This window comes from Panthera pardus, unplaced genomic scaffold, assembly GCF_024362965.1.
Source record: "Panthera pardus isolate Hobbes unplaced genomic scaffold, ASM2436296v1 HiC_scaffold_11, whole genome shotgun sequence".
Lineage (NCBI taxonomy): Eukaryota > Metazoa > Chordata > Mammalia > Carnivora > Felidae > Panthera > Panthera pardus.
Window position 1 is genome coordinate 13,923,921 of NW_026526666.1, and position 15,881 is coordinate 13,939,801.

Below are 15,881 nucleotides of genomic sequence, written 5' to 3' on the forward strand. Positions count from 1 at the left end.
GTGTGTTTTGGGGTATAAATGCTCCACAAGCACAGAATGTGTATTATTACTTCTGTTTCCCCAGTGCTCCAAATAGGGCATGGCCCATGGTAGACACACAGATGTACTTGTCACAAGAAGGAATCTGTGTGAACGATGCCATCATGGGATTCATTCCCTCGTTTACTAGCCAGAGAGATGGTTCCTGATGGCAGGACAGTTGGGTCATCTGCAAGTGCCTTTTCATCTGGGCCTGGCCCTGTGAACCTGACCCACACTTGGTTGTCCAGTGTTGGTTCTTCCAGTATTTTACTTTTGATCAGGTGTGTAACTAAAGACAGGCAGAAGTTTCTCGTTACCAGGTGGTTGTTTTTTTGTTTTTGTTTTTTTTCCAAGCTACAGTGACTGTCAGGACTAACTTTAAGTTCTCTAAGCTATAGCAACAGTAATTGGGCTTCTGGTTTAATTAGATGTGAAGACAAAGTTATCCCCCTAAAGAATGTTGTGGTTTGTGGCCTTTCTCTTTTTCCAGGTGGAACTAGCAGTTGGCCACAGGACCAGAGAAATGGACATTTGTGGTAATTCATGGTCTCTAAAATGTGTGGACCTCAGTCTTTAAAATGGTAGGCAATAAATGCATGGATAAATCTTACCGCCAGCTGTCAAGGTGGATGTATTTCAGAGAAGGTGTTACAAGTTGTCCCTTACTCTCTTAACATAATGAATCCCTGAAAACCAATTTGGTTATAAATGCCAGCCAGTGATTCCCTGCTGCCCAGAGCTTCCCTACTGGGGGGCAGTAAACGGCTGTCAGTACCATCTGGGACACTAGAAATCACTGTTCAACAGGTGATGAACAGAAGACTGTGAGTATATCAGTGAATAATGATGTTAAGATGTGGTATTAGGGAGTCTACCTCAAATCAAGACCACCCATGTTAGTGTGATGGGGGGTCCGGGGTTCTCTGACCTGTCCTGTAACCTTCTGTTACACCCCATTAGCCAGTATTAATAGAAGAATAAACTGATATGTTCTATGTGTGCTTTTTATACCACCCTTTTATATGTTCTTTCTTCAAAATAAAAATAACGTCTATAGTTTTATGTTTAAAAGTGATTCCTGATAGTTGGAGGTGGTGTGGGGAGTAATTCAGTCAATGCAGAAAAACTGTAAAGAAGTATCACCATAAATTCTACCACTTAGAGACAGTTGCTGTTAAATTTTGAAGGACCTCCTTCCAGATGTCTTTTATCCATTAATACACACACAGGATTTTATACACTATTCCATAACTTGCTTTGTACTCAACACGTTAGGAATATTGTACCTTGCAATGTCAGTGACTACCTGAAACATTTTCGGCAGCACCTGGTATGTTGTTTTATTGCACACCATAGCTTATTTAACAAAGCTTTAATCCCTCACCTAGAATATACAGATACAGTGATAGTTTATGGGATTGTTATATGGATTAAATGATAATGTGTGAAGATGCTTTGCAATGGAGATGGCCTGTAGGAAGTGCTCAGTAGTTGTTAGCTGTGGTAAACACCCAGGTACAAATTACATCTTTTGTTAAGATGTGTAATTACCCCCTATGATAAATTCCTAAGATTGGGTTTGTTGGGTCACAGGGTATGGGCATGAGTTCTGATTCACATCACCAAGCATCTCTTCAGAAAAGTGGTAGCAGTTGATATGCTCCCATGGACAGTGCACACAGGTGCCCTCCTGGGCCCTCTGTGCCCTCCGTGCCCTCACTGGATACGTTCTGTCGAGCTTTTCTGGAAGGTGGAAACGCCATCACATTATTCTTCTTTGATTTCCTTTGGATTACTCGTGAAATTGAATAGCTTTTCATATGTTATGAGCTGTTTCCTTGTCCTTTGTGAATTGCTTGTTTGTGTCTTTTCCCTATTTTCTTTTGAGGCCTTTGTCTTTTTCTTATTGACTTGACAGCTCTTTTCTATAGTAACCCTTTGTCATGTTGCAAATAATTTTGACATTTTTCAAACTTGCTATGTGGTATTTTTGCCATTAAAATTTTTATATAAAGTCAAGTAATCCCTATATTATGTTACGGGTTCCGTTTTTTGCATCATTTTTTGTAATGGTCTTCTCGTTCTGAGATTAAAAATAGTCACTCATCTTTCTAGGAGTTTGATTATTTGACTTTCTGTATTTAAATCTTGGCTGTATGTGGAATTTATTTGGGAGTGGGGTTAAGAAGGGTTTTGGGGATCCAGCTTATTTTTTCCAAATAGCTAGCTTTTCCAGCACTTGTACCACTAACTTGAAATGCTAGCTTCATCATACACTAAAAGAAACCTTGTCCAGTCTTGGACTTTGTTTTGTTCCATTGATCTGTCTTGTTCCTGTGCCAGTAACTGTGCTAGGAGATTAATAAGTCTGTCTCTAGAAGTAGCAAATTTCATGCTTACCTGCTCCTGATAGAATCAGACTGACATTTTACATAGCCAGTCTTAAATTGCTTCATTTCTGAGCTTCCTTCTGTAGGGTATGATTAAATAATCTGAATTACTGTATTTACTCTGTGGTCCCACTGGATACTGGTTTTTGGATTGCTCATCACATAGACAGCATTTTTACATGGTTTCCCTTAATTTTGACCTGCTTCTAGATTGTACACTTGGCTGAGTGCTTAGCAATATGAAGTGGCCAGATCATGTTCTCTTTGTGCTAAATAATCTACCTCTTAGGCATACTACTTTGGAGCAACACAGCTATTGTTTTCCAGAAATAAAACATGCTTCAATTCTCCCCACCTTCTCCATTTCAATTGTCAGGCATACAGCTAACACGTAACATCGTTTTTGCAACAGTGCTTGAGGTAGACATTCCCTCTACCTTCTGTTGGCTGGACTTCTTGACTCCTACATGTTTTCATATGTTCAGTATTTTAATATTGTGGGCTATTCATTGGTAATACTGTTCTGAAGGTTTGGGGTTTTCTCATCTTAAAGGGATTATTCTGCCTTTCACTTCTTTATAGCCACAAAGCTTTGTCCTCGGCTCATATTTCTTTTATTCATCTTAACTTTGCTTTGATTTGAACAATTGAGCCATAATTTATGGGTTGATTAAGTTCAGCTGTATATACCATTGGAAACCTTGCCTATTTGAGCACGTAATCTTGTGGCCTCGTCTCTGTTTTCTTTGGGTATTTCAAGCAGAAGTACTTTTCTTCTCACATTTCCTTTTCCATATTTTTATTTTCCTTCTATTCTTACCATAACTTGTCTATCCTGATCTTAAAATTCTTATTTATTTTAACAAGCACTTACAGCATCTACTGCACACTCAGTACTTTACTATAGATGGTATTAATATGCTATTTGTGTTATCCTTTGAAATTTTTCAGAATGCTTACACGTATCTTTGTGTGTGTTCTACCGCACAACAACATTCCCGCGCCGTCTTGCTATTGCTTGTATCTGCTCCCACCTCTGTAAGCCCTGCTTAAATCTCAGTATGCAGACCATTGTTTCTTTGTACTCAAATGTTTGGATTTCTCTTCTGTGTAGTCTACCCCTGGCCAGTGTCTCCAAACACTTTGATGTGTTTGGGCATCTTTACCAGTTTGGGCCATATGGAGTTGATGGTAACTATAAAGGGAAAGAGGAGTGAGGTCGCTATTGTAGGTGTGAGCACCCAGGAACATATCCTAGTGGCCACAGTGCTCTGGCTGGCAGAGGTGTAGGGAGAAACCCTGTTTAGCCATTATTTACTGAAATGTTGGTAATCATGGTAGAAGGAAGATTACGCACAGGTCAATGATGTTGGTAGCAAGAGTTTGTGAATAGACTTTTATGAGATATTTGTGGAGCACTTAATACATATAAGACCTTGTGCTATACCTGATGGGTAATACCAGATCACAGTGCCTGCCATCTAAGAATTCCTAGCGTAATTTGAGAGGCAACCAGATATGTAAATAGTTATAGTACCAGCAACATCTAGAAGTGCTGTGAGAATAATATCTAGGAAGAGATCATGTAAACTGCGATAATTAGGAACCAGAATGGTTGGTTTTACATGGAAAGGTGGGATTTTGCACTGGCGTAGTCCTTCTCTTGTGGCTGTCAAGAAGGAACACCCACCATACAGTACTGAGGGGCAGTGAACAATTTCAGAAGAGAAGAACCTTCCTTTTCTAAAACCTGCATTTAAAAAATATTTTCCGTGGGTATAGAATTCCATCTTTACAGTTTTCCCCTAGTTCTTTAAAGATGTTGATCCACTGGCTTGCATTGTGTCTAAGGGGAAGTCTACTGATTCTTTGTTCTTCTGTATGTAATGTCATTTCTTCTTCTGAGTGCTTTTAAAATTCTTATCACTGGTTTTAAACATTCTGAATAGGATGTGCTTTGGTGTAGTTTTCATTGTGCTCCTTCAGCTTGTGATTTGTGAGCTTCTTAGCTCTCTGGGTTGATACTTTTCATTAAATCTGGGAAATTCGGGGATCTTTATTTCTTCAGGGTTTTTTTCTATTCCCACCCCCCACATCTTCCAGACACTCCTATTACATATATATTAGGTTACTTGAAGTTCTATAGCTCAGTGGTGCTCTGTTCATTTTTCCGGTCATTTTGGCTGTGTCTCACTTGGATGGTTTCCATGGGTAGGGCTTCGAGTCTGTTCGTGTCCTCTTCTGCAGCGCCTCCTCTTCTGGAGATGCCATCCAGTGTAATTTTCATCCCAGACGCTGTAGTTCCCATCTCTACAAGTCCAATTTCAGTCTGTTTTGTATCTTCTGTGCCTTTATTTAGCATGCTCAATCTACTCTCTCACTTCTTGAACCTGCGGAGTATAATTACAGCTCTTTTAATGTCCTTGTCTATTCTATTATCTGTGTGATTTCTGGGTCAGCTTGATTGATTTTTCTCCTTATTATGGGTCCTGTTTTCTTGCTCCTTTGCACGCCTGGTTTTTTTGATTGAATGTTGGATATTGTGAATTTTATTTTCTTCAGTGCTAGATATTTTTACATTCCTATAAATATCTTGAACTTTGGTCTGGCACATAGTTAGGTTCCTTGGAAACAGATTGGTCCTTTTTTGTTCTTGTTTTTTTGTTTTGTTTTGTTTTGGTAAGCTTTTAAGGCAAGACCAGAACAGCATTTAGACAAGGGTTGATTTTTCTTCATTAGTGAAGTAGAGTTTTTCCAAGTATTCTCTCCAATTCCTTGTGAAATATGAGGTTTTCTCCTTTGGTTGTTGGGAGCAGGAATTATTTCTGCTCCTGGGTGCGGGCCACATATGGTCTCCTTCAGTCCTTTCAGGTGGATCTTTCCCTGGTCTCAGGTAGCTTCCTCACACGCATGCACTGATGAGGACTCAGCTGAAGGCTTGGTTGGGAAGCCTCCATCTGTAGGTCTCCAGAGTTTTCTTTCTGTCCAGCTCTTGCTCTCTAACACTCTACTACTGAACTCCAGTCTCTGTGGCCTCCCCAGACTATCAGCTCATCCCTTCAGACCTCTGGGCTCTGCCTGAGTTTTCCTCCCCTGCGCTATGGTCTGGAAATTCTTTCCATACAGTAAGCCAGGGAGGCCTTTATTTGTTTCCCATCTCTCTGGGATCATTGCCTTGAGATCCAGTGTCTTGAAAACTATTGTTTTACATACTCTGTGGGGGTTTTTTTTGGGGGGGGGGGTGTTTCAGGTGGGAAGGCAAATCTGGACCTTGTGACTTCACCTTGGCCAGAGGCAGAAACTCTCTCAGAACATAACTTTACATTTCATACTCCTTCCCATCATAGAGAAATTAAGTGGGTCTGGCCTTTTCACTTCATCATCTGCCTTTTCAGAGCTTCACAAGTAGTTCTTTTTTTTTTTTTTTTTAATGTTTTTTATTTATTTTTGTGAGAGAGAGAGCGCGCGCGCCAGCAGGGGAGGGGCCGAGAGAGAGAGAGAGACACAGAATCTGAAGACAGGCTCCAGGCTCTGAGCTGTCAGCACAGAGCCCGATGCGGGACTTGAACTCACAAACTGTGAGATCATGACCTGAACTGAAGTCAGACACTTAACTGACTGAGCCACCCAGACGTCCCCACAAATAGTTCTTAAAGAAAATGAATTGGATGTTTTGAGTGCTGTCCATATGCTATGCAGTATATTAGTTCCTAAAATGAAGGTTTTGTCCCTGCACGACATGGGCTTCAGGTCTAGTGAGGGAGGCAGACAAGGTTCTTGTTGCTGTAATTAAAAGTAACACATATTTTGAAACATTTTAAGATGCCACTGCAACATAGGGTGACATATACATTGTACCAAGTGTGATAAATGATTAACCATATGAACTGATGGCCTTTTGCCAACACTTGTGAATTCTGTCTCCTAACCATGACCAGGTTGCCCACCCTTTCCTGGCCATCCATAATTCTTCTCTCTTTGCAGGAGTAGGATTGTATCTGTGCTCTTGGTCCCCCAATGCTCCTGGATCTGTCTTCTTTCCATATGACCTTTTCTTTCCACCTGAGGTTTGATCTGTTGTTAGATCTGATTTCATTTTTGTCTTTGACTTTCACTAGAATGAGAATGTTAAAGACTGGAACCTGGTCCTCATACAGGATGAGAAATAATTCCTGTTCCCCCCAAAAAAGTTAGTTGCTTCTGCCATGGATGGATGGGTTTTTTTCAATGAGTGTATGTGTTTCCAAAGTAAAATGTAATGGGTTATTGGGAAGGGAAGAGAGGGAAGGTTAAGGGTAGCAGAAGACCACAATTATAGTTAATAAACCTGGCCTGTATTTCCAGAGGAACTCTTTGGATGATAAATGAGGTCAGCCATCCTTTGAGTTGTTCAGGTGAAGCTGGGAGTTGCTAGTGATGGCTAATAATCCTCCTTCTTCTGTGACTGGTCAATAGGAACATGTGAGTAATGCATTGACTAGGTCAGGTGTGTAGAGCTTTGTCTGAAAAGTGAGAGTTGTAGATCATGATTGGCTCAAGACTATACTGTGGCCTGATCAAGATAGCCAGGACTCCGATGGTGGAATTTTTCTTGTATCCTAGTCAGTTGTGGGGGCCAGAGCCTTCCTTGGAAAGATAGCCTATGTTTAGATGACTGTGAGGCCATGTGGTCTTTCTGGTGCCTGTGGTAGCTCTGGATATTCCTGTTCCTCAAGGAGCTCATTGATGTAATTTCAGACACTATATTCTCACTCAAGAGAACATGCTGTCTTGCTCTGTGTGCAGTATCTTACAAGACACATTGCTGTGTCAGTTTTTAAGCTTCTGGTTCCAGATGTCTCTAGCAGCCCTACGTTTTCTCAGATGCTTGGCCAGCTTACATGTATGAATGGCCTTTCTGTTCTGCAGAGGCTGTGAGAAGCTCTGCCTGAGCATTTGAGAGTTAACCAGCATTTAGTCAGGCCCTCTGTGAGGCACTGATTGTACAAGAAATTGTACAAGAGCTTCTGCTGACTTCAAAGGTACTTACAGTCCAGAGGGGAAATAGCATAGGTGAATTCAGAAGCCCTTTCAGGAGAACCACGAAAGAAAATTAGAAGATAAGCAAAACAGTTAGTGTTTTGAGTCCTGTCTCTTCAGACCTCTCTGTTGGGGTAGCGGCTTGAGTGACCAAGCGGCTGGCCTCCCACCATTTATAGACATGTTCTATTTTGAGACTGAGTTGGTGGTTTGGGAAGGACGTATAATCATTTTCAACAAATGCTTATTGAGTGTGTAAAGTATCGTGGTAGGCATAAGGAATACCAACAAGTATAAAGTTATAGCCTCTGCTTCTAAGGAACTGCTCATACTCAGAAAGGCAGGGCATGCTTAAGATGAAAAAACTTAATAAGATATATGTCTTTGTAAGAGAAAAGCACGTAATTGTCACCATTTAGTAGAACTAAATACTAGACTAATTAACTGCTCGGAGAGTGGGGCTTGAGGTGGTGGGGCATGTGGCAGAGGGAGAGGAAGTATCTTCACTTTTTACTATACATCTGCCCTGTGAACAACATGGGTTTGAACTGCATGGGTCCACTTACACGTGATTTTTTCTGATGAGTACAGTACTGTATATGTATTTTTCTCTTCCTTATGATTGCCTTTATAGTGTTTTATTTTCTCTAGCTTATTTTATTATAAGAATATAGCATATAATACATATACAAAATATGTGTGCATCTACTGTTTATGATATTGGTGAGGCTTCCAGTCAACAGTAGCCTATTAGTAGTTATGTTTGGGGGGAGTTAAAAGTAATATGCGGATTTTTGACTGTACCAGGGGGTCAGCACCCCTGACCACCCCCCACCCCCCCGCATTGTTCAAGGATTAACTGTATATATTTGTGTATGGTTGGAAATTTTTACCAAGTGCCATTGTTGCCTTTTTGGAATTCTTTCTTTATCAGTTAAAAAATGATAGAAACTAGTAGATTATACAAATAATGTTAGCCTTGAATATCTCTGCACGATAGGGTTACAAATGGTTTATATTTTGCTTATCATACTTCCCTACTATTGCCTACATTTTCTATAACGGATATGTATTATTTTATAAATAAAGTATTTGAAAACCAAAACCGTAAAGCATCTATGATGATGATTATAACTGTAGTCCAACATGCTTACCATATCTTGGAATTAACACACCAGCTTTCCCTTTTCTTTCTCCTCACTCTTACCATGACAGTTAAGATTGTTCTTCTATCATAATCATCATCATCACTAAATAAAGGTGAAGTAGGGCATTGGCTCTTTGATTCTGTCCCTTGTCATTTTGGGTCAGTGAGTTAACCTAGGAGCCAAAGGAATCCAGCTATTAACTGCTCAGCTGTACTGTGAAGGCTGCCTTGAAAAATGTAAATTATGCTGATTGGGTTACAATTATATCTGTCAATGTGGGCTGTGATCTCTTGTTTTAAAGCATCCTAAGAATACTTTCTGTATCTTTATATTTAGTCCTGTTGGAGAAAGCAATTAGATTATTCCATCTCCCCATCTGGTGCAGTAAGAAAACTCATCTGCTTGGCTTACTTTGTATGAGAGAGAATTAAAATGTCCAAGTTGTTTGTAATTTGGGTTAAGTAGTTCAGTCCTGTCTCTCCCAAATTTTGTTCTGGGAATCCGTATCCCCTTACAATTATGAACTGAATTACTTTGAAAGTAATAGTGTTCTGAATTATTTAAGGAAGTCAAAGATCAAAAGACAGATGTCATTTCTAAATGAATTTTCTTTTTCCTTGTAGCATGTGTTTGATGATCTCAGTGTCTCAGTATCCTTGTCCTGGGTTGGAGATGGCACTGGGGTAAGTAGTATTTTGAGTCTGTTAATTCAGCGTAGCAAGAAGATGTCGATTTTAGGAGTTTAAGCAATGAATGTTGTTACTTCCTGAAATAGTCTCCAACTTCAGTTGCAGAAAATGCATGTTTGCGGTACCGACTTTCAGGACGATGATTGGTTTGGTTTTGCTTTAGAACTGGAAGCATCTTGTGACCGCCTTCTTCCATAATAGGAAGATAGACACCATTTTAGTCTGGTGGCTGCTTGGCATCAAGATGAACAAGAAGAAGAAAGAGAAAGGAGAGTGCCATGTGCTGAGACGGGAGCCTCACAATACTTGGGAAAACCCCTGTGTAGAAGCGGAAAACTGCACATTGCACATCTTGGCATTTTTCCTCCAAACTGTATTGTTCCTGTGTCCTTTCCCACAGTTAGTGTTGAAGGACTGTGGCGCCCGTGGGCTCATGGTTGCTCAGCTCCCTCTGTTGTCCCTTCCCCACCACAGAGAAGCCGCTGCCAGGATCAGGGGCGTGAAAGGAGAGTTCTTTAGCCCCTTATCCCTGCTAGTATAGACAGTCTCCCGGTAGGAGGGTGTGCTGAGGGTGGCCTCAGGTCTTGAATCTAGGCTTGACGTTACCTGGCTCTGTGCCCTGCTGTCTGAACAAGGTCAGGGACCACAGCTCATACCCTCTGGGATTCTGGTAATGTATGTATCGTAGCATTTAGGCATGTGATGGCTATATCAGGAACCAAAAGAAATAATTTTGATGTTGAAAAGCAAGCTACAAATTACTTACTTTAATTAATTTTAAAACTTCTGGTAGACTGTCTCTTTAATCATGTCTTAATTTCTTCTAAAATTTGGGTTGTATGCCATTTTCCATGATTTATCCATTTATCTAAGAGAGTTGGCATCTCTAGGATTTCTTGTTACATGGCTACCTGAGACTCCTTAGCCTGTTGTGCTAATCTGTCAGAATCTTTTCTCCATGCATATTTTTGTCTAGAAAAATAGTTATTTAAAAAATTAACTTCATGGAGAAATAACAGCAAGGAGAAGAAGGAAAGGACAGATGTATATGACACCATGACTTCTATTAGAGCGCCCGTACTATTCTAGGCTCTGTAAGCAGGAAGAGAGATGATCTTTACCTGAGAATATCTTACAATAATAGAGATACAAAGTGGTTAAACCCTTCCTTTATTATAATGTGTAGTTGATTACTTTTGCCTCACTGTTACAAGTGTATGTGATGGGACCATTTCAACAAAATGAGTTGAGATCTTGAATCATTGTGAGCCCTAGTAACTTGGTATGTCTTGGTTTTCTGATATTAACAGTATAGGCTACTACAGACCAGGGCTGTTGGCAGCCTCTTAGATGTTGATTTAATCCCATCACATGCAGACATGTAATTAGACTATCTTTCTTATTGACTGCATGCTTTTGTCTCTTCCCAGATCATTCTAGTCTTGACTACCTTCCATGTACCACTGGTAATTATGACTTTTGGACAGTCCAAGCTATATCGAAGGTGAGATGTATAACATGTGGCTGGGGCATTGGCTGAGTAGCATATCTACTTTTATAGACTTGATGGAGTCTCAAAGCTGATTTAAAGGATCTTCTAGGCATCTTAAATTTTCACCAGACTATCACACTCAGCACATTGAGTGCCTACTTAACCTGAAGAAATATGAAAAGGGATCTAGTTCCAAGGAGATTAGGCTGACATAATTGAGTGGCAAAACAATAAAGGAAGATGAAGGAAGAGTCCATAGGGATGTGTCTGTTAATTTAAATGGGTATTTATCTGTGGGAAAGTAGCATAGACTTTAACCACCTTTCTATTTATTATGATTTTTTATATCCCTGCAATAGCACAAAATGGTTTTTATGTCCCTGAAATGGTTTTTACAGTCCTCACTATACCTCCTAAGTGAATGTGATTTATCTTACAATAAAATGGATACTAGGGCACCTGGGTGGCTCAGTTGGTTAAGTATCCAACTCTTGATTTCGGCTCGGGTCATGATCTCATGATTCGTGGGATCGAGCCCTGCATCGGTACTGCACTCAATAGCACGGAGCCTGCTTGGGATTCTTCCTCTCTCTTTCTCTCAAAGTAAATAACCAAGCATTTAGAAAAATGGGTACCTATTTTAAGCCCTAAACAGATTGTTTCCAGATCAGGAGGAGGTCCTCAGGTCAGACCTAACCCAAGTGCCTAATAGTGTTCACATTGGTAATGATGGTGGCTGGCAGTGTGTGTTCAGGAGTCATAACCTATACTGTGACATTCACAAGGTTTTAGAGTTGTCTTTTCAAAGATACAGGTTGTTAAATAGTAGGTTCTTTCCCGTAATTATAAGATTCAAGACCAGCCAACTCTCAGAAATTGCTGATTGTCTTCTCAGTCATTTGTGCCTATCCCATTTTTCCCCAAGGGACCTAAAGAATATGACATCCCAGCAGATGACATAGAAACTACCTGTAGGGCTCCCGGGAGCATTGTACTCTCTCAGTGTTCTTTATTTGACTGTTGGCATTCACTTCAACATGGAGTGAACCCATGTTGAAGCTCTGAGATGGATCAACCTAACCTCCCCTCCCTAGTAGGCATGATCACTGACTGCTGCTACTAAGCCTGGAGCCAGTGCTCTCTGCCCTTCCACACAGTGATGTTGGCTTAAAAATTTGCTAAGAAGGAATTGCCATCTGGAATTGTTGTAAGCTCCATAAAGGCAAGGTTCTTGACTAACTCGGGGTTCTCCAACAACCAGCCAAACAGCTGACTCATAGCAGGCAAGCAGTACATACTAATTGAATGAATGCATGTCTTGGCTTCTCTATAATTTTTAGGCTGATATTATTTTTTATTTGATAAAGATTGACAACACATTGTAGAATCCCAGTGCTAGAAAGGGCTATAATTTATAGGTGATTTTGTTTATTCATTTAGAACAGCGGTTGAAACATTTCAGACAGATGGAAAGTATCCTGTTTGGGAAAGGAAAAACTACATTTAAAAAATTTGTAACTCTTTCTAGTGTTTAAAAAAACTTGCTGTCATAAAATCTTTCCATATAATACAGTTTTTCTTACCAATTTACATTTCATTATAAAAGGAATACAACCGTATTATAAGACATTTGGAAATTTTAAAAGAAAAAAGTTCACCGTAAGGTATAATCTTAACTTATTTGCAGTTTATTATCTTGATTTTCCCCTTTAATATTATTCGTATGGCCACGTAGTCTTGGGAAGCAGCATGGTGCAGGGTAAAGTTGCCAGATTCTGTTGGCAAATAGGCCTGGGATTGAATCTCAGCACTATCATTTATTTGCAAGCAGAATGAACAAGTCATTTAGTCTCCCTAAATGTTTTGTCATCTGTAAAAGAAAGATGATAACAATGGTCATCATAGACCATTACCATTACTAACAGTAACTGTTGCAAGTTATGCTTTGCAGTGGCTGGCGTGGAGTAAGAACTTGGTGGGGTCAGCTGCTGCCGTGCCAACAGCCAGGGATGGCTTGTAGCCAGCCTGTTCTGGCACTGCTGTACCAGTTGTTAAAATGAATTTGAAAGCCTCCTGTGCCAGTTGGTAAAAAGTGATTGCCTGCCCCCAGATGCTTCCATGGCTTCTACAAATGCACACATCCCCTTGCCGCTGCCAATATGCAAGTATTACTAACACCTCGTGTCACAGCCTGTACCCATTCTGATTGGTGAATGTTCATACCATGATACTTTTCATATCCCCTCTGCTGGTAACTCATCATTTTTGTTAGATTGACAGAATTTACTTAATCACTATCCTCTTGGAAACTCAGGTTGTAGCTAATTTTTTCAGGATTACTAATGCTGCTGTGATACATATCACACATGTATGTGTCATAGAAGGTGCTGATTTCCAGTTCATTTTTTAGTAGCAAATCCTCTCCTATTGATTCCAAAGAGCCATGTTGTGAAGGCTGTTTACTAAACTCTTCCTCCTCCAGGTTGAACTACCTTCTATACCTATTGTCTGCATCACTTATTTGCTTGCCTTCTGAATTCACTTTTTATTCTCTATGTTGCTCTTTAATCGTGTGGCTAGAACTGTTCCTGACAGGTTCATGAGTCATACCCAGGGGGAGTAAAATGTATTTTCATGACTCTTTTTTCCCATCCTTTTGCTTTTCAATTTTGTGTTTACTTTAAGGCAGCCAAAACCAAAACAGAAACAGTATCACTAAATGTCACTGTTAAAATACCTACTACCATCTGACTCAGCCCTTTTCATCCTATACTTGTCTAGTCTTGTGAGAAACCCCTAACATACATTTTACCAGAGGGCAGTGCTATTTATTTCTGATAGTCTCATGTTACTAAGGTTCTTTTGCTTCATGTTGTACAGCAGGGTTTTTGTTTGGTTGTTTTTTGTTTTTCCCAAGGTCATTTTGAATATTAATTATTTCCTCCCTGCTGTGAAGTGAGACCTTTTCCAGAGTTTAGGTGGAAACTTTAAATATGCCTCGTTGCTTCTCCCCCTGGGCTGGCCTGGCTGCTGTGAAGTGACTCATGTTGTTGAACGTGCCAGCCAAGAGGCACGTGTTGCTTTGGAGGGGAGGGGGCAGTTTGATTAAGATGAGTCCTGAATAGGGGGAGGTTGCCCAACTGAAAAATAAAATAAAAGCCTTTTCAATCCACTCTGAGACTCTTCTGTTTTTTAAAGCTCCCATGATTATATTACTTACTGGATTATCTTTCCGTACCAAATCTTATGTGGTCAAAGGTTCATTTGGGGTTCAAAGAAAAGGCACTTTCCTCACATGCCAACTGCTCTGAGTAGTAGGGCCCAGAGGCTCACAGGATTAGAAAGAAGCTTTGTTACCTATGCTGAGTTAGAAGGAAGTGTACGTTGGTCTTTAGGTTATAAAAAAGAATTGTGGGTGGGGCACCTGGGTGGCTCAGTCAGTTAAGCTTCCAGCCTGGGCTCAGGTCACGATCTCACGGTTTGTGAGTTTGAGCCCTGCATCGGGCTCCATGCTGACAACTCAGAGCCTGGAGCCTGCTTCAGATTCTGTCTCCCTCTCTCTCTGCCCTTCCCCCTCTGGTGCTCGTGCGCGTGCTCACTTTCTCTCTGTCTCTCTCTCTCTCTCTCTCTCTCAAAAATTAATGAACGTTTAAAAAAAATAAAAAAGAATTATGGGAAGATTTGGGAAATAAATAAAAGCCCTAGGCATTAATGATTAGGTAAAATTGAATAATAGTATCTTCAATTAAAAGAGTTATATTTGAATAGTTTAAATTTTGATTCTCTGTTAAGGAATAATTTATATAATAGGTTGTAAAGTTCATTTGCCTTTTTCAAATGTGAAGTTAAAAAGGAAATAAACTAGATCTGTGGTAAACATAATTTGGTTTTTGGCAACGGAAAGATATTTTGCACCCTTTTGTTTTATGGCCTCTTGAGGCTAACTTTTCGTTGTAAGATCAACTTAGTGAGACACATGTAAGCATTATTGTGCATCAAAATTCTGTACCTAATTACCGCAAAACTGCTGCTATGTTATTTCCTATTGAGAGTTGTTCAACTTTTGGAAATTAGTAAGGACATCTTAAGAAATTTCAAATTAAAGTTTATTCCATAGTCAGTATAAATTTTTGAGGATGTTACTTGAAAGGTAAACTTAAAGGTATACAACTGATATTAAACTATAGTAAGCTGGCTTCTCTAAGACATCTTGTATGACATTGTTTTAAATGATATGCTTGGTTCAGTTTTCACTGTAGTAGATTATTAACAATGACTGCATATGCTACAAGGGTAGCATAAAGTCCATTTTAAAACATATTTTACTGTTCTTTTTTCTTAAATAAAAAGTTTATTAAAATGTATGATGATGGCATTTTTGCTAAAACTTCACTTTTACAAACTTAAGGCATATAAAAATCATGAAACTAGGTGGTTTTCATCACGTAGGAAATATTCCCATGAAAATACCTATTGCATTGCCTTGTCAACCAAAGCAAAATAAGGACACTGGATACATTCTCATGTTCCTTGTGATGAAAAGTTCTGCGACTTGGGGCACCTCGGTGGCTCAGTTGGTTAAGCATCTGATTCTTAAACTCGGCTTGGGTCATGATCTCACCATTGGTGGGATTGAGCCCCATGTCCGGCTCTGCTCTGACAGCATGGAGCCTGCTTGGGATTCTCTCTCTCCATCTCTATCTGCCCCTCTCCTGCTCGTGCTCTCTGTCAAAGTAAATAAATGAACATTAAAAAAAAAAAAAAAGTTCTGGGATCTTATCCACAATATCTTACCCTTTTTATTTTCCCACTTAAATTTTCAAAATTTCTACAGAAAACCTGTATCCTTTTTTGCATAAGGATTAAAAAAAGAATTAAAAGACATTAGACAATTAGCATTAGACAATCGGGGTTAAATAAAAAGTCTTTTTTTCAGACTAATGTAAATTCACATTCTGCCCATTTTACTGGCTGGTCTATGATTTGAGGTCTGTAATTATGTAGCCACATTTTAATATGCTACATTCTCCCTATTGGTCTTTTAACTGGAAATCTCAGTACAGCTGATTTTCATTTTTCTACAAAGTCTCCTTGAATGCTGAATTAGTGAATACTGAACCAA

At 39.7% G+C, this 15,881-nt stretch overlaps 1 protein-coding gene across 2 annotated transcripts in view; it reads left to right on the top strand.

The window, feature by feature from the left end:
* SORT1 (sortilin 1) overlaps positions 1 to 15,881 on the top strand; it is a 66,973-nt gene that overhangs the window by 13,313 nt on the left and 37,779 nt on the right. For both annotated transcript variants that reach the window (XM_019457736.2, XM_019457737.2), the window contains exons 2-3: positions 9,202 to 9,261; positions 10,698 to 10,771. In XM_019457736.2, the coding sequence (XP_019313281.2) occupies positions 9,202 to 9,261; positions 10,698 to 10,771 (134 nt within the window). The remainder of the gene's footprint in view (positions 1 to 9,201; positions 9,262 to 10,697; positions 10,772 to 15,881) is intronic.